This window comes from Sminthopsis crassicaudata, chromosome 3 (assembly GCF_048593235.1).
Source record: "Sminthopsis crassicaudata isolate SCR6 chromosome 3, ASM4859323v1, whole genome shotgun sequence".
NCBI classification, from domain to species: Eukaryota; Metazoa; Chordata; class Mammalia; order Dasyuromorphia; family Dasyuridae; genus Sminthopsis; species Sminthopsis crassicaudata.
In genome coordinates this window covers 10238926-10263087 of record NC_133619.1, presented here as the reverse complement: position 1 = coordinate 10263087, position 24162 = coordinate 10238926, and the positions used below count along the sequence as shown (strand labels likewise).

Below are 24162 nucleotides of genomic sequence, written 5' to 3'. Positions count from 1 at the left end.
ACTCAGACATGCCCCCTCCACCCTGAGCAAACATTCCCATTAAGATTTTTTTTCCTTCTCCAGCTGGGTAAATTTCTTTGGACGTATGGGGTCAAACCTCTGTCTAAATTGTCACATAGTATGTATGTATATATATATATTTTTTTTTGACTTGCTTATAGTGCCACATAGTAACAAAGTTCATGTTTCTCCTAGCGTTTCCAAAGATTCCATGTGGATCCCCAACCTTCATCTTTGCTCTAACCCCAGCAATGAACCCAAATATACCAGTGTGAGAGATACAGAAGAGGCTGAATCAGCAGAACTGGGCAGCTACTTGAGTGGGGGTTGGGGATTTAGGGGATGAAAGAGAAAGAGAAGAAAGAGTCAAACCTGACTTGAAAGTTTTGAAGCTGATCCACAAAGACAGGGATGATGGAAGGTTGGGCAGACTTTTACAAAGGAGAAGATGGTCATTCCAGTGTGGGACCTGTTGGGTTGGAGGTACTGAAATAATAAAAACCACCATTACAACAATAACCACTGACGTTTATAGCATTTTAAGGTCGGCAGAATCCATTTACATTTTCTTCTTTGGACATCTTGGTTAGCTTGTGCAGTATGCCATTGGAATTGTAGAGCAGGTAGACAGAGGAGCTTCACTGATCATTCTTGGCCCCCCATCTCATCTGCTTTGAACTTCTCTTAAATACTTAGAACGGTTGACTTGGCAATACATCAGTCTGAAAGTTTTCTCTCTTTTGTTTTGAAGTGCAGCTATTTGAGTGCAAATCTTATCTCTGGGGCTGATCGAACCATGTCTTAGTCCAGTTCCTAACCCCTATTCTCAATCTATGCCACCCCTGCCAGCAGCCAAACTTGTGACCTACACACAGAAGGAACTGACTCAAGGTGGAAAGGAACAGCTGGATTATCCTTAGAGATTCTCCTCCAGCCACTTCAGATACTTGTTGGCTACCCTATGGCCTGCTCTAAAATTCATTAGTGAGTTACTGAATAGCAGGATGCCATGGAAGCCATCTTCCACATGTTCATGGACCACCTGGACCCCTGCAGCCTTAAGGCGGGAGAGGTACATGAGCCCATCATCTCTCAAGACATCATACTGACAGGTGAGGATATGGGTCAAAGGTAGACCTTGTAACTTAGAGTCATCAGCTAGTAGGGGGGATGCTCTGACATCTAGAAATCCAGGGTAGTTTTTTTTGAGATCAGAGTGTCCATGAACAGGATTGGAGTAAAGATGTCCTTTTTTAAACCTCTCAGGAAGCAGAGTACTCCAGTTAACAAACTTGAAGAGATGGCTTGATTCCACAGGCACATGTTGGTTGGCAAGCATGGCTTCCTTTAGGGCCTTGTCTGAGGTAAAATATTTACTCCAAAACACAACCATTTCATCTTTTTTCAGGATGGGCATATCACCATTTTCTCGATACGATGGTAAATCCATATCAAGAGCTTGAAGAGCAGGATAAATTAAAGACTGAATCTTGATTTTTATTTTGACATCTGGATCATCTAGAAGCTGAAAAACAAAGAAGATATTTTGCTTAATTAGAATTCATAGCTGGATGAGATCTTGGAAATCATCTAGTATAATACTATCAATTAACAGAAACACTAAAACCTTCAAAGAGAAAACAAGTTGTTCATGGTTAGAATATTCTATCTTTTACTGCCAGCCTTGACATAGATGTTCCCCACCGTCTTATAGAGGATGTCTTCAAGACACTTTGTTTCACCTTTATTTCTTGGGAATTGTAGCTTCCTTCAAGATATTGCTAGAGGTACTCTCCCTAATAAGTATCTTCTTTTAGATCATTTTGTGTGCCTTTTGTACTTACTGTGGGATTCTCATTTCTTTCTCTGTGTTGGGTATAAGCTCTTCATATCAGAGCCTTTACAAACATTTGTCTTTATAGCCCTAGCAAGCCTAGTATACCTTGCAAGCACCCAGTGAATGATTGTGAAATGAATTGAGTTACCTATCTGACAAAATTGCCTGGTTGACTTGTGAACCACTGTCATGTTGCCTTCCTGCCTCAACTGCCATTATTGCTGGCTTCTGAACTTCCTCCTTTTTTCATACACAATCCAGGCCCGGGAATGCCATGCCTGTGTGCATGTCCCGCTTAGTCTATTCTTAAAATGCCTCTAGCATTTTAAGGCCATATTTTGGATATCACATCAATTAATTTCATAATATCAAAATACCCTTTCAAAAGAAATCTAAATTTATTTTCATTTAAGACAAGCCATATCTGGTTGAAAGCATAAAGAATCTAGAGGATAAATAGGATAACTTAAAAATTTAGGATTTTCTTCCACCTTTTTTTTGCTTGATAGGAGAGGTGGAAATATTCAAGAATCAATTACTGGCTATTTGTATGAATGAATGAGAGAATGACAGAGAATTCATTCAATATTTATTTACTATGTGCCAAACACTGTTGGGGATTATGTATTAGGGATACATATATAAAAAAAAAAAAAAGATACTCCATGTGGATCAGTTATTTGAGCAAAAATTATTTGCATCTGATATGTCTGATAAAGATCTTATTTCCAAGATATAAAAGGATATGATTCAAATTTATAAGACTAAGGGACATTCTCCAATAAATAAGGAGTTTCCAAAGGAAGAAAGCCAACACACACACACACACACACATACACACATATGTATGTATGTATATATGTATGTAACCAAATAAAAATATTTCAAATCACTAATAAATGTGAATTAAACCGTTGTGAGGTTCCATCTAATATCCATCAGATTAGCAAAGTTGACAAGGAGCATGACAAATGTTGGATGGACAGCATGAAAACAAGTACATTGATATACTGTTTATTTATTTATTTATTTATTTATTTTCCCTCCTGAGGCTGGGGTTAAGTGACTTGCCCAGGGTCGCACAGCTAGGAAGTGTTAAGTGTCTGAAGATAAGATTTGAATTCTGATCCTCCTGAATTCAAGGTTGGTGCTCTATCCACTGCGCCACCTAGCTGTCCCTCATTGATATACTGTTGATGAAGCTATGGATTATCCTACTGTGGTGGAAATCAATTTGTAATTGTTCCTTAAAAATTAGGAGCTCTGTTTACCCAGAGACCAAAAAAAAAAAAAAAAAAAAAAAAAAAAAAAAAAAAAAAAAAAAGATGCAAAAGTACAGAATTTGGAAATAAAATAATAATAATAATAATAATAATCCTGAGGTCAAGAAGTTTGCATTCTAATAAGAAAAGACAAAGCAGATAGAAGTACAGTGGATGAAGAGGAGAACTTTTTCTTTGGAAAGAACCAAAATGGTGGAGTGTAGAGACCTGTCTTTTACAGTTTTCTCCAAATTGTTCTAAAAAACACACTAGCCTGAAGAGGAATTTCCAAAGTTAGAAACCCAATGCACCAGCCCGAATACTAATGGTGAAATCCAGAAAAAAAAAAAAAAAAAAAACAACACAATGAGTAATTTGTCTAGTCCAAGTCAGCAAAGGGAGACTGCCATAAAGATCTGTTGCCAGTGGGATGGGCTCAAGCCAGGATTATGTTTATTTCTAAGCACTCCAGTGCCCAGAGAGAGACTGTGTGCCAGGGCAAGAGGTGGTTCTGGACCCAGACCAGACCACCAGTAGGCCCATTCTGGGGCCTGGCAACTAGGACAGATGGGGACTGGCAACTTTGTCACCCACTCCCTGGTCCTAGGTTGAAGATTGAGAATAGACTAAGCAGGGTAATCTGCCCACAGGCATGGCATTCCCAGGCAAGAGATCATTAGCTTATGTATCAAAAAAGGAGGAAGTTCAGAAACCAGCAATAATGGCAGTTGAGGCAGGGAAACCGCATGGCTCAGTCCGCAGGAGCAAAGCAAGGCCTGACTTCCAAAATTTAATGCAGTGTGGAGAGGAATAATGGAGTTGGGAGCCTACAATTCTGCCACTCTGAGACAATGGTGCTTTCCAGAGGGTTGGCAGGGTAGGGTCCAGCAGTTGCATCTACTCATGCTCAGACCCAAACCCAGATCGAAGAACTCAGACCTATACCCTGAATGACCACTTGGGGAAGACTGAAAGCTTGCAAGTTTCTAGCTTGCCTCTGAGATCCTACAAATGTAGAACATTCAATATCCCAAGAAAGCAGGAGCAGCAGGCAGCCCAGCTATTGGTTCAAATATGCTGCAGACCAAAGCCCTGACATCATGTCTGGGAGTCAAGAAGTGAAAAGAATGTTAATGGTGGCAAAGATACTCAGAGACAAATGAGGAACGACCCAAAACATCTACAAGCAAAGTCTCAGACAAAAACACAATTAGTAAGATAAAACAGATTTTAAAAAAATAGATGAAAAAATTTCTTGAAAATTGGAAAAGAAATGCGAGCAATGAAGAAAGAATTGGGAAAGACGCTAATAGTTTGGCACAAGAGATATAAAATCTTGCCCAACTCCTCAAAAATTCAAATAGACCATTTCAAATAAATATAATGGAATGCTAGTATGCTAAATTTATCAGCAAAAAAACCAAGATTCTGATGATGAGAGATGATTTTTTTTTGGCCAATGTGAAAATGTGTTTTGATTTGAGGTTTGTAATAGGGGGAAAAGAAAATAGCTTACATCTTTCTTATAAAAGAAAATAAAAAGTGACAGCAGTGATAAGTAGAACTTTAAGGGAGCCAACTGATAGTTCTTTCTAAAAGCTATGCTAGAGTTTATTTAATTTATTTGACCCAAGAACTAGGAGGAGGAGAGGGGATGAGTGCTGTAAAGAAGGGTGGCAGAATGAAGGGACCTTATATTCTCCATTTACAAATGAGGAAGCAAACAGATTGTTTGAGAGACTTGCCAAGAGTCACAAAGATTGGGAACTAAGAGAGTACAAGATTTGTTTTGGGATCTGATTTTATCTTGTTTCCTTAATAGTCTCCAGTCACCACTCTGCTATTAATCACAACAGTGAATGTTTAGAACAAATCTTCCAGTTGTCACCAGAGGGAAAGAGTCCTATAAAAGGATCACATTCCCTCTACTAGATTATCTGCCTCCTTTCATTTAGTTAAAATTTGTTCTCATTCTCTTCCCTGGTCACTAAAGCTCACTGGAAAGGAATTCAGTAATCGATTTTCTTGTCCTCTCTTTTTCTTTTACACTGAATTTGTCCTGAATGGCTTACATGCACCAAGCACATATTCTCTAGAGAGTGCTAGTGGGGTAAAGTGAAGAGATTCCTGGATTTGGAATGAGATGTTCTGAGCTTGAGTCATAAGGACATGGGATTAAAAATTGGAAAAAGTTTCAGAGCTAATCGTAATTTCGACAATTTGGCTGGAGGAGATTTTAAATATCTGCTAATCCAGTCTTTCATTTTCATAGATGAGAAAACTGAGATTCAGAAAACAAAGTGATTTGTTCAAGGTTAGAGTCCCTGAATGGCAGAAAAATCCAAAATTTATTTCAAGTCCCATCTCTGCCTCACTAAGACTACATTTTTCCTTGGAGGAAGAAGAGAATATATAATAATAACAACTAAGTTAATTATAAAGTGATCTACACAGTGAAAAACCTCTAGGAAATACAGAAATTAGAGAAGGCTTCATGGAAAACTTAATTAAGAAGGAAGATAAGGGAAGTAATCAGCTAATAGTGAGGAGGGAGTATATTCTACACTCTGGGAAGGATCTGAATCACTACATAGAAATGGAGATCTCTGGAGGAGAGCAGTGAGCTCAGTGTATTTGGGATTGAAGCAAGATAACGGGAAAGAAGTCAGAAAGCATTAAAGATCAAGTGGAACTAGTTTGTCCTAAAAGTCCAAGGGAACCAATCAATGATTTTGAGCAGAGAAGTGTCTGTCCAATGTGGGTCTTTAGAAGATAATTTAGAAGATAATAGAAGATAATTTAGAAGATAATTTGTGAGGGGAATGAACTGAAAGAAGAGCAACTCATTAGAAATCTATGACATTTATTCATATATTGTATTTAATTTATACTTTGAGATATTTTAAATGTATTGGTCAACCTGCCATGGTGGGGCAGGGGGGAAGAGGGGAAAAATTAGAACAAAAGGTTTGGCCATTGTCAACGTTGTAAAATTACCCATGCCTATATCTGGTAAATAAAAACTATTATTTAAAAAAAAGAAAGAAATCTATGACAGTAATAAGAAGTGATGAGAGCCTAAGTCAGGGTGGGGGTATATAGACATGGAGAAAAGGGGATGACATGCTATGGAAGTAGAATTGACAAGACATAATAACTGTGAGAAGTCAACATGGTCAAAGTGCCAGAGTTGACTCAGGTTATAGAATAGAATTGGAGAAGGCACTGGGAAAAAACAGATCTGGGATTCTAGAGAGAGATTAGGACTGGACTAGAGATTTTGGGGCCATTGATGTAGGATTAGATGAACACAGGAAAGAGAAAGAAGTGAAGAGAAAGGTAAGAGGAAGGGAGCAGGAAAAAAGGGAGGGGAGAGGAGGAGAGAAGAGAAGGGCAGAGCAAAGTATTAAAGATCAATCATAGTTAAAGGTAGGGACATACTGGAGTCAGTTCAAACCTTAGATGATTGTTAAATTTTCAGTGAGCATTTGCATCTCAGAAATTGGCAAACCCTACAAATCAGGATGTGCGTTTTGTTGCTTGTTTAGATTTAAGAAAGTCCAGGTGGATGTTCATAATGCAGATTATAATTAAAAGTATTCCAGCTGTACTTTCAGAGAGCTTATTAAACATTTACCTGCAGAACCCTGATTAGATGGCAGCAAAATGAAGAATTAGCAAAGCAGAATGAAGAGGGATCAAAAAGTCAGGAGAATCAAAGGTCAATTATAAGCAAAGGGCAACGTAGGCAATTTGATTAGCACAGTTCTCCAATGTACAGGCCCGAGGCTTGGCTGGAATAAGCCTGTTTTGGAAAATCTTTAAATGTACAATAGGCAAAAGTTCTCTCTTCCCCTTAACAGGCAAGTGTTCTCTCTGAAAAAGAGAATGAGTCATGATTATGGTACATTAGGAAATAAGCTTGTTAGGAACAGGAAGAATAGATTGGAGAGAGGAGACGTTGAAAGTAGAGAAATTAGGAGGGAAAGTATAGTAATAGTCCACATGGAAGTCAATGAAAGACTGAGTTACAGTGATGGTAGTGAATTAAGGGAGAAGGGACTGAATGGGAGAGATGCCGAGGCAGAATCAGCAGAACTGGACAATTGCTTGGATAGAGGCCGGGGGTTATGGAACGAAAGAGAATAAAAGAATTATCCCTGACTTGGAAGTTTCAGAGTTGATGGACATTCACAGAAACAGAGATAAAGGAAAGTTAGCAGATAAATAGAGAAGAGGTTTATGATTTTATTTAGGAACTATTGGGCTGGAGGTGCTGGTAGTATAAAAACTACCACTACAACAATAACTACAGAGATTTATACAGTGTTTTAAGGTTGGCAAGTTCAAGTTCTACTTGTATTTCCTTATTTCCTTTTTTCAGGTTTAATATGTGTAATCCTTTTAAACAGATTTCCAAAAATATCCAAAAATAATCAGACCAAAAGAGAGAAAACAATGAAAAAGGAAAAAAAAATTAAAAAGTGCAAATAATAGGCTTTGATCCATATTCAGTCTTTTTAGTTCTCTCTAAATGTGGATGGCACTTTCCATCGCAAGTCAATGGGAAGTGTCCTAAATCACTGAATTGCTAAAAAGAGCCCAGTCTGTCACTTTTGCTCATCACTACTGGGTACAATCTCACACAGGATTGTGGGAAAGTGCCCATCTCTGTCTTTGTCTATCTTTTGGTTTCTCTTATCTTTCTGTCTCTTTCTGTCTATCTACTGGGTAGATATTGTTTCTACTGGGTACAATCCCACACAAGATTTGGGGGAAGTGTCCATCTCTTTGCTTATCTTTTAGTTTCTCTTATCTTTCTGTCTCTATCTACTGGCTAGATATTTTTACTACTGGGTACAATCGCACAGGATTATGGGGAAGTGCCCATTTCTGTCTTTGTCTATCTTTTGGTTTCTCTTATCTTTCTATCTCTTTCTATCTAAACTCCTGTGTGTAATCTGGCCAAGTTTAAGGAGTTCTCCTCAAGGACAATGTGCTGGGTCAGCACAGATCTCTTGTGACATGGATTTCACATCCAAAGCAAAGAATTACCTCATCATGAAATGAGGTAATCTGAGCTAAGTTCACATAAGAATCCATCAACACTATTATGAGGCAACTAAGGAGGCAAAGAACTCTGATATAGGAAAAAGTGTGGGTCACATAAGTAGAATTCAATGAGAAGGGGGTGGAGGGAGTCTCTATCCCTGAACATGTAAGGAAGCATAACTCATAAATTATTTATTTACGTTGTAATATTCCAATCTTGAGTCTATCTTTAAAAATTAATCCATAAATTCATTAAATATAAACATAGAAAATAGATATGAGAAATAGATATGAGAAAACTGAGACCCAGGATATTAACGTGATTCATGAAAGTCACACAGATAATGAGAGTTCAGTTTGAACCAAGGACCTATGACTCCCCCACCACAATATCTCCTATGCTTGGGGTCCATAATAGTTTCCCCTCATTTTGTAGCAGCTTCTGAATCCTCATTTTTTTTCCATATAATTCCTTAAAATGCCCATTGCTTAGGGTTCACTATGTTTCCATTCTTCTCCGCCATGCCTACTTACTAACCATCTGGCCTTGATTACGATTCCTTCCCACCTCCTTAGAATATTTTTCTTTTTGAGTTCCTTCTTGGATAGTCTCCTTCCCTTCATATGTAGGAACTCGTTATTTTAAATAAGATCTGGAGTAATATTTCACGACTTTATTATCCCATTGGATGTGCCACTGAACTAAAAGCTCATTTCTATTATGCCGCATAAGTAAAGCATTCCAGAAGCATTGCCCTTTAAAGCATTTCCATATTTTGGAAAGAAAAAAAAAAAGCAGATCTCACAGGAGGAAGGGATACATTTAAAAAAGAATAATAGATTCACTCCATCTCATCATTCCTATCACATTCTCAAGGGGAAATAATAAGTAGGTACATTTTCATTTAAATTTTTTTGACACAAACATGACATTGAAAAGTTCACTAAATAAAAAAATACAGATATTGATTTAATACCTTCTGAGTGACAGCTGCAGCTAAATTTCCCCCAGCACTGTCTCCAGCAATACAGATGCGGGTGGGATCCACGCCGTACTCTAAAAGAACTTTCTTCCTCAAGAACCACCTTAAGGCGTCATATACATCTTCAAATTGAGTTGGAAAGTGATGCTGGGGTGATAGTCTATAGCTTTTGTAAAGAAAAAAAAAAAAAACAAAATATTGAATAAGATGAGTTCTAAATGTAAAAGGCATACGCTATGTGGGATTTCTTTTTTCTTTTTTTTTCTCTTTTTCAAACTAAAAACAACAGGAGGTATCTGTGAGGTTTAAAAGGTCTTTTGAATCATTCATATAAGAGGGAAGGAACTTCATTTTTATAATGTATATTGAAATAGTCTTTTAAAGCTGAATTTTTGCATTCATCACCCATCAGAACATCTCAGAACATGGAGCATGCAGGAGGATGAATAGCCATGATTTAACAAGCGGGAGGATGATGGTACATTTAGCTTTGAAACCAGCTGGAGGGAATAGTCCTTCCAGGATTACTCTTCCACTTTTAATGATTGTCCTTCTTACTGACCCATATAACTGTTCCCTTAGCTTTGTTATCTCTTTTCCCCCTCTGGGTAAGAGGCCACTATGGGTTCTGATTCCTGTGGCTTTGGTAGAATACACAATTAAATATCACTTTGATTTATGTTATTGGCTCATAATTGTGTAAATATGATCATGTTTTCTACTTCTGTATTTCTGCCTATTGTTCTGGCAGCAGAGTCTATGGCCAGCGTTCCATATAATACTGGATGATAAATTGATTGAGGGATGATGCTTATTTGTGTATTAAGTTTAAATAATTACACCCTGCCATAGCTTTACCAAAGTTTCTGAAAAACAGCAGAGAATGAGGAATCCAAAGGCCTGAGTTCAAGGACTATCTCTAATACATTCTAGCTGGGACCCTGGGCTGTTTTGGTAAAGAGAGTTCCTTTTTTTTTTTCTGAGGCAATTGGGGTTAAGTGACTTGCCCAGGGTAACACAGCTAGAAAGTGTTAAGTGTCTGAGGCCAGATTTGAACTCAGGTCCTCATGACTTCAGGACTGGTGCTCTAATCATTACACCACTTAGCTGCTCCTCTAAAGAGAGTTTTCTGACTGAAATTATAAACCCTGAGAGTTGGGGCAAGTAGTTAATTGATTTGCTCTTTTAAAATTTTTTATAAAAGCTCCAAATAAATCATTTTTACACCATATACATTTTCTTATATAAATAATATTCAGGTTTGTTTTATCATTAAACACATTATAAAAAGAAAGTAAACTTGATTATGCCCTTATACACATGAAATAATTGGATTATTTATTTTGCTAGGACTTGTCCACTAGAAAAAAAAAGTTGATTTCATTTTTTAAAGTTTGCCTTTGTCATTTTTGGTTAATCTCATTTGCTTTAATCATCATGAGAGCTACTTAAACCTTTTCTACTTTTATAATCACTTCACTCATGGGTCTCAGAAACATTCCAAATGTCAGCAGGTTTAAGGTGCCACTTTCTCACCTAGCTATCAACTTCTGGATTGTGATAGAACATAAGAACTAGAAGAGGCCTTAGAAATCCCATCTAGCCCAATTTTCTTATTTTAGAGTTGAGGAAACTGAATTCCAGAGAATGGAAAGGAATTGTCCAGTTTTTACCTTGGGAATTCATTGAAATTATCTAGTAAATATTTAGAGATCACCTTCCAATTCATTGTAGTGTCAGGTCATGGTGGATAAAAAGATTTGGGCTAATTCAGGGAATGTACCTACTCTCTACACATATTCTACCAGTTTCTCCTCCCCCTCTTCCTTGAATGGTGGCAGAAGGTCTAAGCATATCCAGCAGTTTCTATTCTTATTCCTTCCATACTCTGGGCTGGCAGATGTTGAGTAAAATTAAGTTAGATTGAATTAAGGAATAATTAAGGAATTAGCCACTTGGTGGCCCTTGGCCCATTAGCCTGACCTTTCTCAAAATGGTTGATTGATTCTCTGTAGGAGCATTTGATAAACTATCTGACCCCATCTGTGGCCATTAAGTGGCTTTCCCAAGATAGGTTATTCAAACCTAGGTATTTCTAACTCATAGGCCAGACTCCTGTTCACACATCAAGCCTTGGAAGCAGCTGAGACGTAGCAAAGATAAAGCACAGTAATGGAAGGTGATAGACCCCTTGTCTAATAAATCTATTGTAAAACCCAAATCATTCTTACTTAGTTGATATGACGACAGCATCGAGTTTGTTCGCCATCTTTCTTGTCCATTCATCATATGGAAGCCAAGCTAAAACACAAGAAATCAAATTAAGTCAATTAGAATTGACAGGGAAAGTTGCTCGCTTCTCTCAAAGAAATCCTTCAGCTATTTCTCAGTACTCAGAAATCACTACAGAGTGAATTGCTGTATTGATCTTTCTTGAGAGAAAAATGAGCTACATCAATCAAAAGGAGCAGGCTCTCCCCATATGTGTGCATTAAGAAAGCCCTTTCCACAGCTCAGAAGGTTTGCCAGAAATTTTCAAGCTATGGAGCTGATGGAGGAGAATTTTTGAATTTGGAGCAGGATTACAAAGAGCTATAGGAGGAGATGAATGCAAGCAAAAATGATCAGCCCTCTGTGACACAGAAGACATGGAGCACATTATTTTCTCTTCACAGACAATAATGTTTGTTTGCTTCACAGGCCACTCTGATATGAAACCTCAGTGAAGCAGAGTTAATGGGATTCTGGTTTAGGAGAAGGCCAAGCTAATATTGATCTCCTCCCCTCCAGAAGTACCTGGGACATTTGAAAAAGGCTTCAAATCAATCTTTCCCTTCTAAGAAGCTTTTAGCCTTATAACAACAACTATAACAACAAAAAGGTCATGGAAGAGGGAAGTTTTCTGAATGAAATCTTTACCCAAAATTAAGATCATTTTGCATCTTCTTTTGAAGAGAATTGTATGTGCCTCTGAAATTTCTAAGATTGTGATTAGAAATGACTTTGGGGAAAATAGAATATCAGTATTCAAGTTGGATGGGACTCTGGCAGCCATTTTGGCCAACCCAACTCTGAAAAGAACCCCCAGTCTGACATAGCCAAGAAAAGGTCTTCTAGCCTCTCATTGGAAACCTTAAGGGGGAACCCAGAGCTTCTCCAGGCAGCCCCTTCCATTTTTAGAGTGTTCTGGTTGTTATAAAATTTAATCCTGACAATAGGCCTACATTTTCTTCTTTGCCCTTTTCGCCCACCACTCCTAGTTGGGCCCTTTGGGGATGAATGGAACAAGGCTAACCCAATCTCTGTGGGAGAGTTTTTCAAATATCTGGTGGTGTGTTCTTTTTTTTTAAAAGGATAATTAATATTTTATTTTTCCCAATTACATACAAAAACAATGTTTACATTCTTCCCCTTTTCAAATTTTGAGTTCCAAATTCTCTCCCTCCCTTCCCTTCTCTTTGAGAAGGTGCACCATTTGACATAGGTTATATATGTGTAATCATACAAAATTACGTTTCCATGTAAGTCATTCTGTAAAAAAAAAAAATAAATAAAAAGAAGGAAAAAATAAAAATAAGGAAAATAAAGAAAAAGTATCTTTTATTTGTGTTTTGGCTCTATATTTCTCTGAAGAAAAAACAGCACTTTTTATGAGTCATAAGGCAGGACCTTCTTAGCTCATTGTATTGCTGAGAAAGCTAAATTATTCAGAGTAGATCATACAATATTGCTGTTACAATGTAAAATGTTCTGGCTCATGTAAATCTTTCCAGGTTTTTCTGAGAGCATCCTGCTCATCATTTCTTAAGTTATAGTCATATTTCATCACAATTATATGCAACAATTTGTTCAGCCACTCCAGAAATGAACATCTTCTCAATTTCCAGTTCTTTGCCACCACTAAAAGAAGTACTATAAATATTTTTGTGCACATAGATTTTTTTGGGGGGGTTATTCTTCATCTCTTTTATCTTATAATAGTGGTATTGCTTGTCACAATAAATGCATGCTTTTATAGCTTGAAAGCCTAATTCCAAATTGCTCTCCAGAAAGGTAGAATCAGTATGCATCAGGATTTTAATTTTCCCATAGCCCTTCCAACAACTTTGTCTGAACACTGCCTTTTCTTATCTTTTGACTATATGATCATCAATTGAGGAATGGCTTCTATTTCTATAAATTCAACTGAATTTTCTGTTTGAGAAAAGAAAATCTATCAAAAAAACTCACTGTAATTTTCCCCACAATGATTACCAGCTATTCTATTCCCCCATATTTATCCTATTCTCTCCTTATATCTTGTCCATTCTCAAAACTGTTTTGATTCTGACTTTTGCCTCTCGCAAATTGCCCTCCCTCATGTTATCCCCCTTTTCTTATCCCCTTCCTTTCCTACTTCCCAATATGATAAGGTAGATTTCTACAGCCAAATGAGTGTTTATATTATTCCCTCTTTGCATCAATTCCAATGAGAATACGTTTCATCTGTTTACCTGCCAACTTCCCCCAATTTCCTCTCCACTACAAAATCTCTTTCAGGCCTTTTTGATGTCAGGTAATTTATCCTTTTCTACTTCTCTCCTTCCCCTTCTCCTAGTGCATTCTTCTTTTTTCATTCCTTAATTTTATGTATTTAGATATTCAATTTAAACCTTTGCTTTCTATGTGTACGCCTTCTAACTGTCTTAATGATGAAAAAGTTTTGAGAGTTGTAAATGTCATTTTCTCCATGTAGGAATATAAAGTTTACCCCTATTAAATCCCTTATGATTTCTCTTTCATTCTTATAGTTTCTTTTTCATCTTGTATTTGAAAGTTGAATTTTCTATTCAGCTGTGATTTTTTTCATCAGGAATACGTTTCATTGAATGTCTATTTTCTCTCTGAAAGATTATACAGTTTTACTGGGAAGTGATTCTTGATCATAATCCTAGATTTTTTGACCTTGAGAATAAACCAAGCTGCTGGTTCTTCTTTCATGATTTTCTTGACCATTTTCATTTCTCTTGCCAATTTTTCCTCTACCTCTCTTACTTGATTTTTAAAATCCTTTTTGAACTCAAGGCCCCAAACCAATTTAGATTTTTTTCTTGGCACCTTTGAATGAGGGAATGCAGACTTTGTTATTTCTGAGTGTGTGTTTTGATCTTTCTTGTCACCATAGTAACTTTTTATGGTCAGAAATTTTTATGTTTGGGGCTCGTTTTCTTATTTCTTGACTTTTAACTCAATGCTAAGGTGGTGCTCCACTTCCCAAGTGGAGGGAGCACTGTCCCAAGCTTCAGGGTATTTTGTGCAAGTGTTTCCATACTTGATTCTTTGTAAGTTTTTGTCTCTTCCATGCTCTAAGGAGAGAGGGATTTACTTCTCTTCTGTACTCTGCACTGGTTGTGAGTGACCACAAGTTCTCTTTTCAACCCTGGGACTATGGCCAGGGTCCCTGCTTCCCTGCAGCTCCAAGCACTGTTGCACTAGAGTTCTGCCTTGCACCAGGACTGAGATTCAGCACTACGTCCCAGATCCAAGTGCCCCTGTAAATCTTCTGGTTCATTGTCTGATCCCCTTACCATCTATGGGCTAAGAGCTCTGGAAACCACCACTGACTCAGGTGCAGCCAAACCTGCTCCTGGTTTGCTGGGGCCCAATCTATCCTGGCATAGTCCACACTGGATTGATTTCTCTCTCATCCCAGTACAACTGATCTTTCCTGCCAGCCTTGTCGGGTCTCTTGGGCCAGAAAAATTCTTTTATTCTATACTTTTATTTGGCTTTTCTAGAATTTTTTAGTCACTATTTAAAGGTATTTGGAGAAATTTGGGAGATTACCTCAGGCAAGTCCCTGACTTTACTCCACCATATTGGCTCTGTCTCACACTGGGGGGTTCTTAGCATTGTTCAGGGGAATGGTTTCCAATCCCAGAATTCTGTGAAACTGGACAGGTCCTCTGAGACCATCAGGTCCAATCCCTTCTTTTACAAATAAAGAAACTGAGGCTCAGAAAAAAAATGACTGCCCAAGGTCACATGGAAAGTAAATGGCAGGACCATATTGAACTAAAGTCTCTCCCTCAGGACCAGGGCAGGTATCTCATACCAGCTACATTTTGGAAAGGGGGCAAGGCTTAGAGTCCGGAAGATCTAGTTTCACTTAATCTTAAGAGGTCCCAGGCCATTCTCTCTGGTTACAAATTTCACAAGAGTTGGTGATTTACATTTACATTTCCACAATAAGGATTCCCTAGTGATAAATTCACAAGTCCAGAAAAACCAGTTATCTCAAATATATCCTGAGGGAACAAGAAGGAGAATAAACATTTGTGGATGTTTATTCCAACACCCATAATGTGCCAGATATCATGTTGAGCCCTTTAGAAAAATCTCATTGATCCCAACAACTTGAAAGGTAATTGCTATTATCATCCCCATTTTACAGCTGAAGAAACTGAGGAAGAGAGAAGCTAAATGACTTTCCCACAGTCACAGAACTAGTAAATATCACAGGTGTTCTCATCACTACACCACCAGTTCCCACTGAAGAGCTGAAAGACCACCTCTTTGTGCTGATTGTGTATCCATCAAAGAAATATAACTATGATTTGGTAGATTCAGAGCACCTGCCTTTACAAGCTAGTGTCCTCTGCAAATGATCAACACTGATTATCTTCTTTTTTTTTTTTTTTTTTTTTTTTTTTTGGCTGAGGCAATTGGGATTAAGTGACTTGCCCAGGGTCACACAGCTAGGAAGTGTTAAGTGTCTGAGGTCAAATTTGAACTCAGGTTCTCCTGACTTCAAGGCTGGTGCTCTAGCCACTGCACCACCAAGCTGCCCCACTGATTATCTTTACCTTGTAAATTTATAGCATGGCATTCTGGTTAAAGTTCATCAAAGACCAGGAATCATGGAGTAGTTAGCTGTGTCTTTTTCTCCTTTCCTATCCCCTCTGCTTTCCTTTCTCTTTAAACCCTCTCCTCCTCTTTCTCCTTTCTCCTCTGTCCTCCCCTTCATTCTCTCTCTCCCTTCTTGCCTTCCTCCCCTGTTCTCCCTTCTTCTCTCCTCTAATCTCCTCTCTGTTGTGCTCTATTATCTCCTAACTACAAAATATCCTGATTTATGTCAAAGATCCACTCCAAGGTTCAGTTCTCTATGAAAAGTACTTACTAGCATCTCCTGTGGTCCAGCCACCACCATGAATATAAAACACTGCTCTTCTCGTGGTAGACGACTTCTGCTTCGGCTCAAAGACTCGGACTGGAACTTTATTGAAGAGAGTGTCTATCACTGTGACATTCTCATCTGATGTCGGGGGGACTTTAAAGAGGCTCAAGAACAGAAGATGTCCAAATCCCAGCGTTTCCAAAAGGACTAACTGATATCAAGAAACACAAGGAAAAGTACAGTTGTGAATTCCATACACACCCAAGAGTATGGCCCCCTATTGCTATTGAAGCCCAAAGAGTCCTGGACAACAGATACATTATTGAATCTTGATGTGTTCAGTATGTGTTCTAAATGATATCTGATCTGATCCCCCCACAATGGTGCTGGGTACTCAGTGCTATTACGTTGTATCCATAACCAATTGTACCAGCGGGATCCTAGCTGAACAGCCCAATCTGCCTTAGCAATCCCAGAAGGAGTACCATTCTTTTAGCCAAAATGACTGCCTGGCACAATGACATCAGGGCTGCTCAAGGTCAGCAACAACTAATCCTTTGCTGCTTTCCCCTATGGCATCACCTCCCATCTGAATACTCAGTTTGTATCTTTTCTGTTTGTTTACCTGGAGCCCCCAACATTAAATTTCTAAAAAAAATTTATTATAGCATGGATAATTTTTCAGCATTGACAATTGCAAAACCTATTGTTCCAATTTTTCCCCTTTCCCCCCACCCTCTCCCCCAGATGGTAGCTAGACCAGTACATGTTAAATTAAAGAATAAGTTAAATACAATATGTGTATACGTGTCCAACATTAAATTGGGGGAATCCTTGAAGACAGGGACTGTTTGTGTATCCCCAACAGCTCACACAGTACCTGGAACTCAGTAGGTGTTTAATAAATGAAATTTTATTTGATGATTACCTGACATCAGCACTTTGCAATTAGCTGAAGTTCTCTTTGTCTTGATAACCTCCAGGACTTTCCTGGCTTCTTGGGTTGTTAGCCTTGGTTTTATACCAGAGCTTGAATTAATGTTGACCATGGAACCTAAATTCACTTTATTATTTCTATGTGCACACACTCATACGCACATAGCTTATCCTATGACAAAATTCCCCCTGAATTCCAGAACCTACTTATACTAATATTATATTATTATATATTTATATTATTATGTATTTATACTAATTATATACTAAATATATATTTATACTAATTATTTACTTACACTAATTATATACTAAATATATATTTATACTAATTATTTACTTATACTAATTATAATATGTATGCTAATATATATTATAATTATATTATATATAATATATTAGTACATACTAATTATATATAATTATACTATATATACACTTATATATATAAGTTATAAATATATAGTTATACTAATATATATATATACTTATACTAATTACATATATATATTTATACAATTATTATACTAATTATATATATATTTATACAATTATTATATAGTATTACTATTATATATTACTATTATATAGTATTACTATTATATATATATGTATAATTATATACTTATACCCATAGCCAAAACTCATCCTCCAAACATCTATCACCCTTTTCTCTAATTACTTAAGCTACTTTATAGAGAGTCACATCTAACCTTGATCCAGGGCTTTTTTCTCATTTAACAGGAAATAAGTATAGCACTTCTAAATCAGAAAACCTAATCTTTTGGCCTGACTAGAAGTTCTGATCTCCTTGGCGAGTCCAACTTGATGGATGATAGAGGTTCTGATTCAATTCGACAATTATTAACTATGCAAGACATAAACCAGTCACAGAAGGTGAGAAGGATAATATGAAACACTCTGCGGCCTCAAGGGGACTGTGAGCCAGGCACTGTGTTAAACGCTGGGGATACAGAACTAGTCCTTGGGGCAGCTAGGTGGCACAATGGATAGAGCACCAGCCCTAAAGTCAGGAGGACCCGAGTTCAAATGTGATCCTCAAGGATTCCCCCCTTTTAACCTTGGCGACTCTGGATAAATAGATATGGAGACAAGTAAATGCCAAAGAATTTGAATAGGAAGAACAAGAGAGTTGGAAGGACTGGGGATGGAGAGCTGAGAAACTTTTAAGTAGGAAGTGATCCCGCAGTACAATCTTGTAAGGGTAAGAATTTCAAAAGCCAAAGTCGAGGCCAGAGTTCACTACAAGCATGAAGGGTAGTATCTGCAAATGGAACCTCCTAGATGGAGGCTCAGATTTAAGGAACATCTAATGATAATTTGCAATCAAGAATGCTTGTAAAAAAAAAAAAAAAAGATAATCAGTGTTGATCATTTGCAGAGGACACTAGCTTGTAAAGGCAGGTGCTCTGAGTTTACCAAATCATGGTTATGTTTCTTTGATGGATACACAATCAGCACAAAGAAGTGGTCTTTCAGCTCTTCAGTGGGAACTGGTGGTGTAGTGATGAGAACACCTGTGATATTTACTAGTTCTGTGACTGTGGGAAAGTCATTTAACTGCTCTCTTCCTCAGTTTCCTCAGCTGTAAAATGGGGATGATAATAGCAATTACCTTCCAAGTTGTAATTTTTTTTTTTTTTTTTTGCTGAGGCAATTGGGGTTAAGTGACTTGCCCAGGGTCACACAGCTAGGAAGTGTTAAGTGTCTGAGGTCAAATTTGAACTCAGGTTCTCCTGACTTCAAGGCTGGTGCTCTAGCTACTGCACCACCATGCTGCCCCAACTGATTATCTTAACTTTGTAAATTTATAGCATGGCATTCTGGTTAAAGTTCATCAAAGACCAGGAATCATGGAGTAGTTAGCTGTCTTTTCCTCCTTTCCTTTCCCCTCTGCTTTCCTTTCTCTTTAAACCCTCTCCTCCTCTTTCTCCTTTCTCCTCTGTCCTCCCCTTCATTCTTTCTCCCTTCTTGCCTTCCTCCCCTGTTCTCCCTTCTTCTCTCCTCTAATCTTCTCTCTGTTTTAGCTTGAAAATTTTCTTAAGCGAAAAGAAAGTCTACCTATACTGTTTCCCTTTTTCTTGTTCTTTCCCTCTCCTAAACTCTCAGCAAATTGGCTCCTACCTTCATCATTCAAATGCAATGGCTCTTTCTAATCTAGGCAGTGATCTCTAACTTGCCACACTCCTTCTGGCCCTTTCTCAGTGCTCATCCTTCTGGATATCTCTTCAGTACTGGTGCTGCTATACCTGCTTCTGCACGCTCTCTCCTGGAGAGGTTTTCATGAATTATTAGCTCCTGGTTGTCCCATCTCCAATCATCCTCAGTCAAATTTTCATAAATTGAGTAAACTTCTCAAGCCTGTAATTTCCTGACCACATCCTCTCCCCTGCTCAAGCAACTTTAATAACTCCCTCTTACTTACAAAATCAAATATAAAGACTTTTGACGTGTAAAACTCTTCACAACTGGACTCCTGCCTCCTTTTCAATCTTCTTACATTTTTCTGCCCTCTACACAATCTATGATCAGCTTTGCTTATCTTCTCACTGTTCCTTTCTCACAACAGTCCATCAGCCAAACCGATGCCTTGGTACAGGCAACGTTCCTCCCTCCCAGAATGTTTCTCCTCATCTCCTCTGCTTCCGAGTCCCTGAATCCTTTGAAGATTTAGTCCAATTCCACCTCCATTCTCCCTACCCTATCCTTCCATCGAGAAGACCGAAAAATTCCCCTTGGAATTACCTTCCTTTGCCTATCTTTTCTCTCCTAGGACATAGTATCTGCAGGCTGTTTTCTGCCTTCTGATTGAAAGCTTCTTAAGGGCATCGTCTGTTGTTGCCTATTTTGGCTATCTTAGCGCATGGCAGTGAGTCTCAAACTATTAAGCAATTAATAATTAATTCCCTGTTGAGTGACTGTGACCCAGAGGGATTGTTTAAAGTGTGCCATGGGTGTGACACAGCCCTGCTCAGTTCACTAAAGCCAGTGTCTGATAAAGAGTGTCAACTGTTCTTCAGTATTGTTTTGCCAGTTGTTTTGTTGAAATCCAACCCTCCAAGATTTCATCTGGGATTTTATTGGCAAAGATCCTTAGAGGGATTTGCCATTTTCTTCTTCAGCTCTTTTTATAAGTAAGGAAACTGAGGCAAACAAGGCAAAGTGGCTTGCCCAAGGTCACTCAACTAGTTGTTGTCTGTCTGATACCACATTTGAACTTAGGTCTTTTTGACTTTAGGACCTATATTCTGTCCAATGAGCCACCCATCTGCCCCTTTATCAACTTTCAGTGATCCCTCAGGCCAGAAAAAGCCTCAAGTATAATTTATTCCACTAACATTTTCACAACACAACAATGTGGAGCTCCATACCTATTATGGCAAGACAAGCTGCTGGGCATCAGGGGACTCTAAAGACAAAAAGGAATCGGCTCTTGCCCTTAAGAAACTCAAAGGTTTTATCAGGAGGTAACAACTTGTGCACAGCCAAATGTGAATGGGGGAGTTTAAGGAAGGAAAGAGCACAAGCAGTGAAGGGAGTGGTGAAGGACTTCCTCTGAAAGCTAAGTGACAGGCAGATAGATACAGCAGATGGATGGGTGGGTGGGTAGATAAATAGAGGATAGAGTAGATGGAAGTTGGATGGAAAGAAAGGAAGAAAGAAAATAGAGTAAATGGATGGATACATATTTTAACATACAGAAAGCAGACAGAAAGATATATAGATAGGGAGGGAGGGAGGGAGAGAGGGGAGGGAGAGAGGGAGAAGGAAGGAAGGAAAAGAAGGAAGGAAGGAAAAGAAGGAAGGAAGGAAAAGAAGGAAGGAAGGAAAAGAAGGAAGGAAGGAAAAGAAGGAAGGAAGGAAAAGAAGGAAGGAAGGAAAAGAAGGAAGGAAGGAAAAGAAGGAAGGAAGGAAGGAAGGAAGGAAGGAAGGAAGGAAGGAAGGAAGGAAGGAAGGAAGGAAGGAAGGAAAAAGAAAAGAAAGAAAGAAAGAAAGAAAGAAAGAAAGAAAGAAAGAAAGAAAGAAAGAAAGAAAGAAAGAAAGAAAGAAAGAAAGAAAGAAAGAAAGAAAGAAAGAAAGAAAGAAAGAAAGAAAGAAAGAAAGAAAGAAAGAAAGAAAGAAAGAAAGAAAGAAAGAAAGAAAGAAAGAAAGAAAGAAAGAAAGAAAGAAAGAAAGAAAGAAAGAAAGAAAGAAAGAAGGAGAGGGAGGGAGGAAAGAAAAAGAAAAATGGAAAAAGACAGACGGATGGACAGAAGATTTGTTCATTATTTACTCGGTGCTAAGCACTAGGGATAGAATTGCAAGCAAGCCAGCTCTAGCCTTCAAGGAGCTTACCATTGGATTGAGAAAAGAAAGCATAGGAAGGAAAGTTGCAAAAGGGAAGTTTATAAAGAACAGACAAGGAATGCTTGGCCAAGGGGTTGAACTTGGTGGTCAAGAAGAGAGGTGGTTCTGAGCAAGAGAAAAAAGCCATTCACAATTCTATAACTGCACACACAGTCACACACACATATACACACTCACATACACACTCACACAGCCCTAAACTAGTTCTCTCAGATAGGAGTCTCCAGCGCGATCCCTAGGAAATACCCGACCTTCCAAAGGCATGGCCGAGTGCCGGAGCGGGCGGAGCGGGGCTCCGTGGGCGGCGCTGCATCCCTCGCCCCGGCGGCCGCGCTCGGTGCCCAGAGCCCGGCAATCCCTCACTTACCAGCTGCATCTGAAGCCTAATGACAGAACACGTCACCATGAGTTTCCATGGCTGTTCGATGTTCTCTGGAAGAGGCGAGTACACGAGGTAGGCGAGAAGGGCGCAAGCCACCAGGAGGACCAGGGATTTCTTCCCCATGCTGCTGCTGCTGTCTGTGGTCTGGGGCCGCTGCTGAGCCCCGGCTACTTGGCCCAGTCCCCGCCCAGGGGGAGGGGCTATTTGAGCTGCCTCCGGGCGAAGTCCAAGGCCAAGTGCGAGATGAGCGAAAAGAGGAGAGAGGAATTCCCCCGATTTCCTGCAGAGATTTCTTCCAGCTGTTTGACTTACAAGTGGGCCCGCGGCCTCCCCCTGGTTCTGCCCGAGGGAGCCAGCGCCCACCGGCTCTCACTGAGAACCTGCGCAGGGAAGAAGGGGGAGGCCTGCCCTGGGCTCCCAAAGGAGAAAGTGCAGGGGAGCAGGGAGTCCCCGAATCTCAGAGTGGGAAGGCTGGTGGAGGCGGTGGCTGCAATCTGGAGCTGGCCCGAGGGCCAGCCCCTGCTCTTGGGGGAGTCCCTGCCGCCTCCTGGGGCAGCCCATTCCCCAGGGAGAGCAGAAACTCCTGGGGAGCTTTTGCCACAATCAAGCTGCGACCTGTTTACTATAATCAGAGTGAAAAAATGGACTAGCTAACATTTATCTTGTGCTTTAAGATTTGCAAAGCACTTGACTTATATTATTTCATTTGACGTAGAATTTTATTAAATCTGCCTTCCTTCCCTCCTTCCCTCCCTCCCTCTTTTCCTCCCTCCCTCCCTCCCTCCCCTCCCTCCCTCCCTCCCTCCCTTCCTTCCTTCCTTCCTTCCTTCCTTCCTTCCTTCCTTCCTTCCTTCCTTCCTTCCTTCCTTCCTTCCTTCCTTCCTTCCTTCCTTCCTTCCTTCCTTCCTTCCTTCCTTCCTTCCTTCCTTCCTTCCTTCCTTCTCCATTCACAACAACCTCAAGGAACAGGTGCTATTTGAAATTAATTAATTAATTTGTACAAACATTTTATGCATGGGTAATTTTCCAGCATTGATAATTGCAAAACCTTTTGTTCCAACTTTTCCCCTCCTGCCTCCCACCTCTCCCCCAGATGGCAGGTTGACCAATACTAAAGTATAAGTTAAATACAATATATGTATACATGTCCAAACCATTGTTTTGCTGTACAAAAAGAATCGGACTTTGAAACAGTGTACCATTAGCCTGTGAAGGAAATCCAAAATGCAGGCAGACAAAATAGAGGGATTGGGAATTCCATGCAGTGGTTCATAGTCGTCTCCCAGAATGCTTTCGCTGGGTGTAGCTGCTTCAGTTCATGACTGCTCTATTGGAACTGATTTGGTTCATCTCATTGTTGAAAATGGCCACGTCCATCAGAATTGATCATCATATAGTATTGTGGCTGAAATATACAACAATCTCCTGGTCCTGGTTCATTTCACTCAGCATCAGTTCATGTAAATCTCTCCAGGCCTTTCTGAAATCATCCAAACAGGTGCTATTTTGACCTCAATTTACAGACAGAGGTAAAGTGATTTCCTCAAGATCAACCCACCAGGAAGAATCGGAGCTCAGATTGGACCCTGAGACTTTTTGATTCCAGATATATGCCCTATAAAACTCATGATAATAATAGCTGATGTTCACAAAACATTTTATGATTTGTAAAATATACTATGTCCTCTGAAAACCCATTGAGGTAGGAGCTATACATAATATGGTTTCCAGTTTTTAGAGAGATGAGAATCTGAGAAGTTAAATTTGCCTACATCCTGTATGGGGAAAATGTCAGGGGTGAGCTTCAAAGACACATCCTTGGGACTCCAAGGTCTTTCCCCCCAAAAGGTAGCCTTTGCAAGTTATGCCCTTTCCAATCTGGGTTCAAAGTTTATGTTTCCAAATGGCAGTGTGTTTGCTATCTCAGCAATGTGGGCACTGCCACCATTGCTTTAGGCTACATATTCTAGTTTTATGGTTCCTGTGACCTTGAGATCTAAGCTATCCCCTTCTCATTGTTCAACTAACTTGGACTCTTGGGGCACGAGTCAGAGAGGTTTCTGAACAGGGAAACCAGGGTGTTATCATTTGAATATTATCAATATCAAGCAATAGGATTCTTGTGTAGATCCTCCTGGAGGCCAAGGGCAAGGGCTATCAAAATGAAATTCTGTATTTTGAGTCTG

General features: G+C 39.1%; 1 protein-coding gene across 1 annotated transcript; it reads right to left on the bottom strand.

Moving 5' to 3' along the window:
• Positions 1-507: 507 nt before the first annotated feature.
• Positions 508-22316, bottom strand: LOC141560189 (arylacetamide deacetylase-like). Its single transcript, XM_074298017.1, has 5 exons — positions 21962-22316; positions 16294-16501; positions 11366-11435; positions 9129-9300; positions 508-1525 (listed from the first exon to the last, which is right to left on the bottom strand). Exons 1-5 carry the CDS (start codon positions 22097-22099, stop codon positions 917-919), a joined length of 1197 nt encoding a protein of 398 aa, XP_074154118.1. The 5' UTR covers positions 22100-22316; the 3' UTR covers positions 508-916.
• Positions 22317-24162: the final 1846 nt, after the last annotated feature.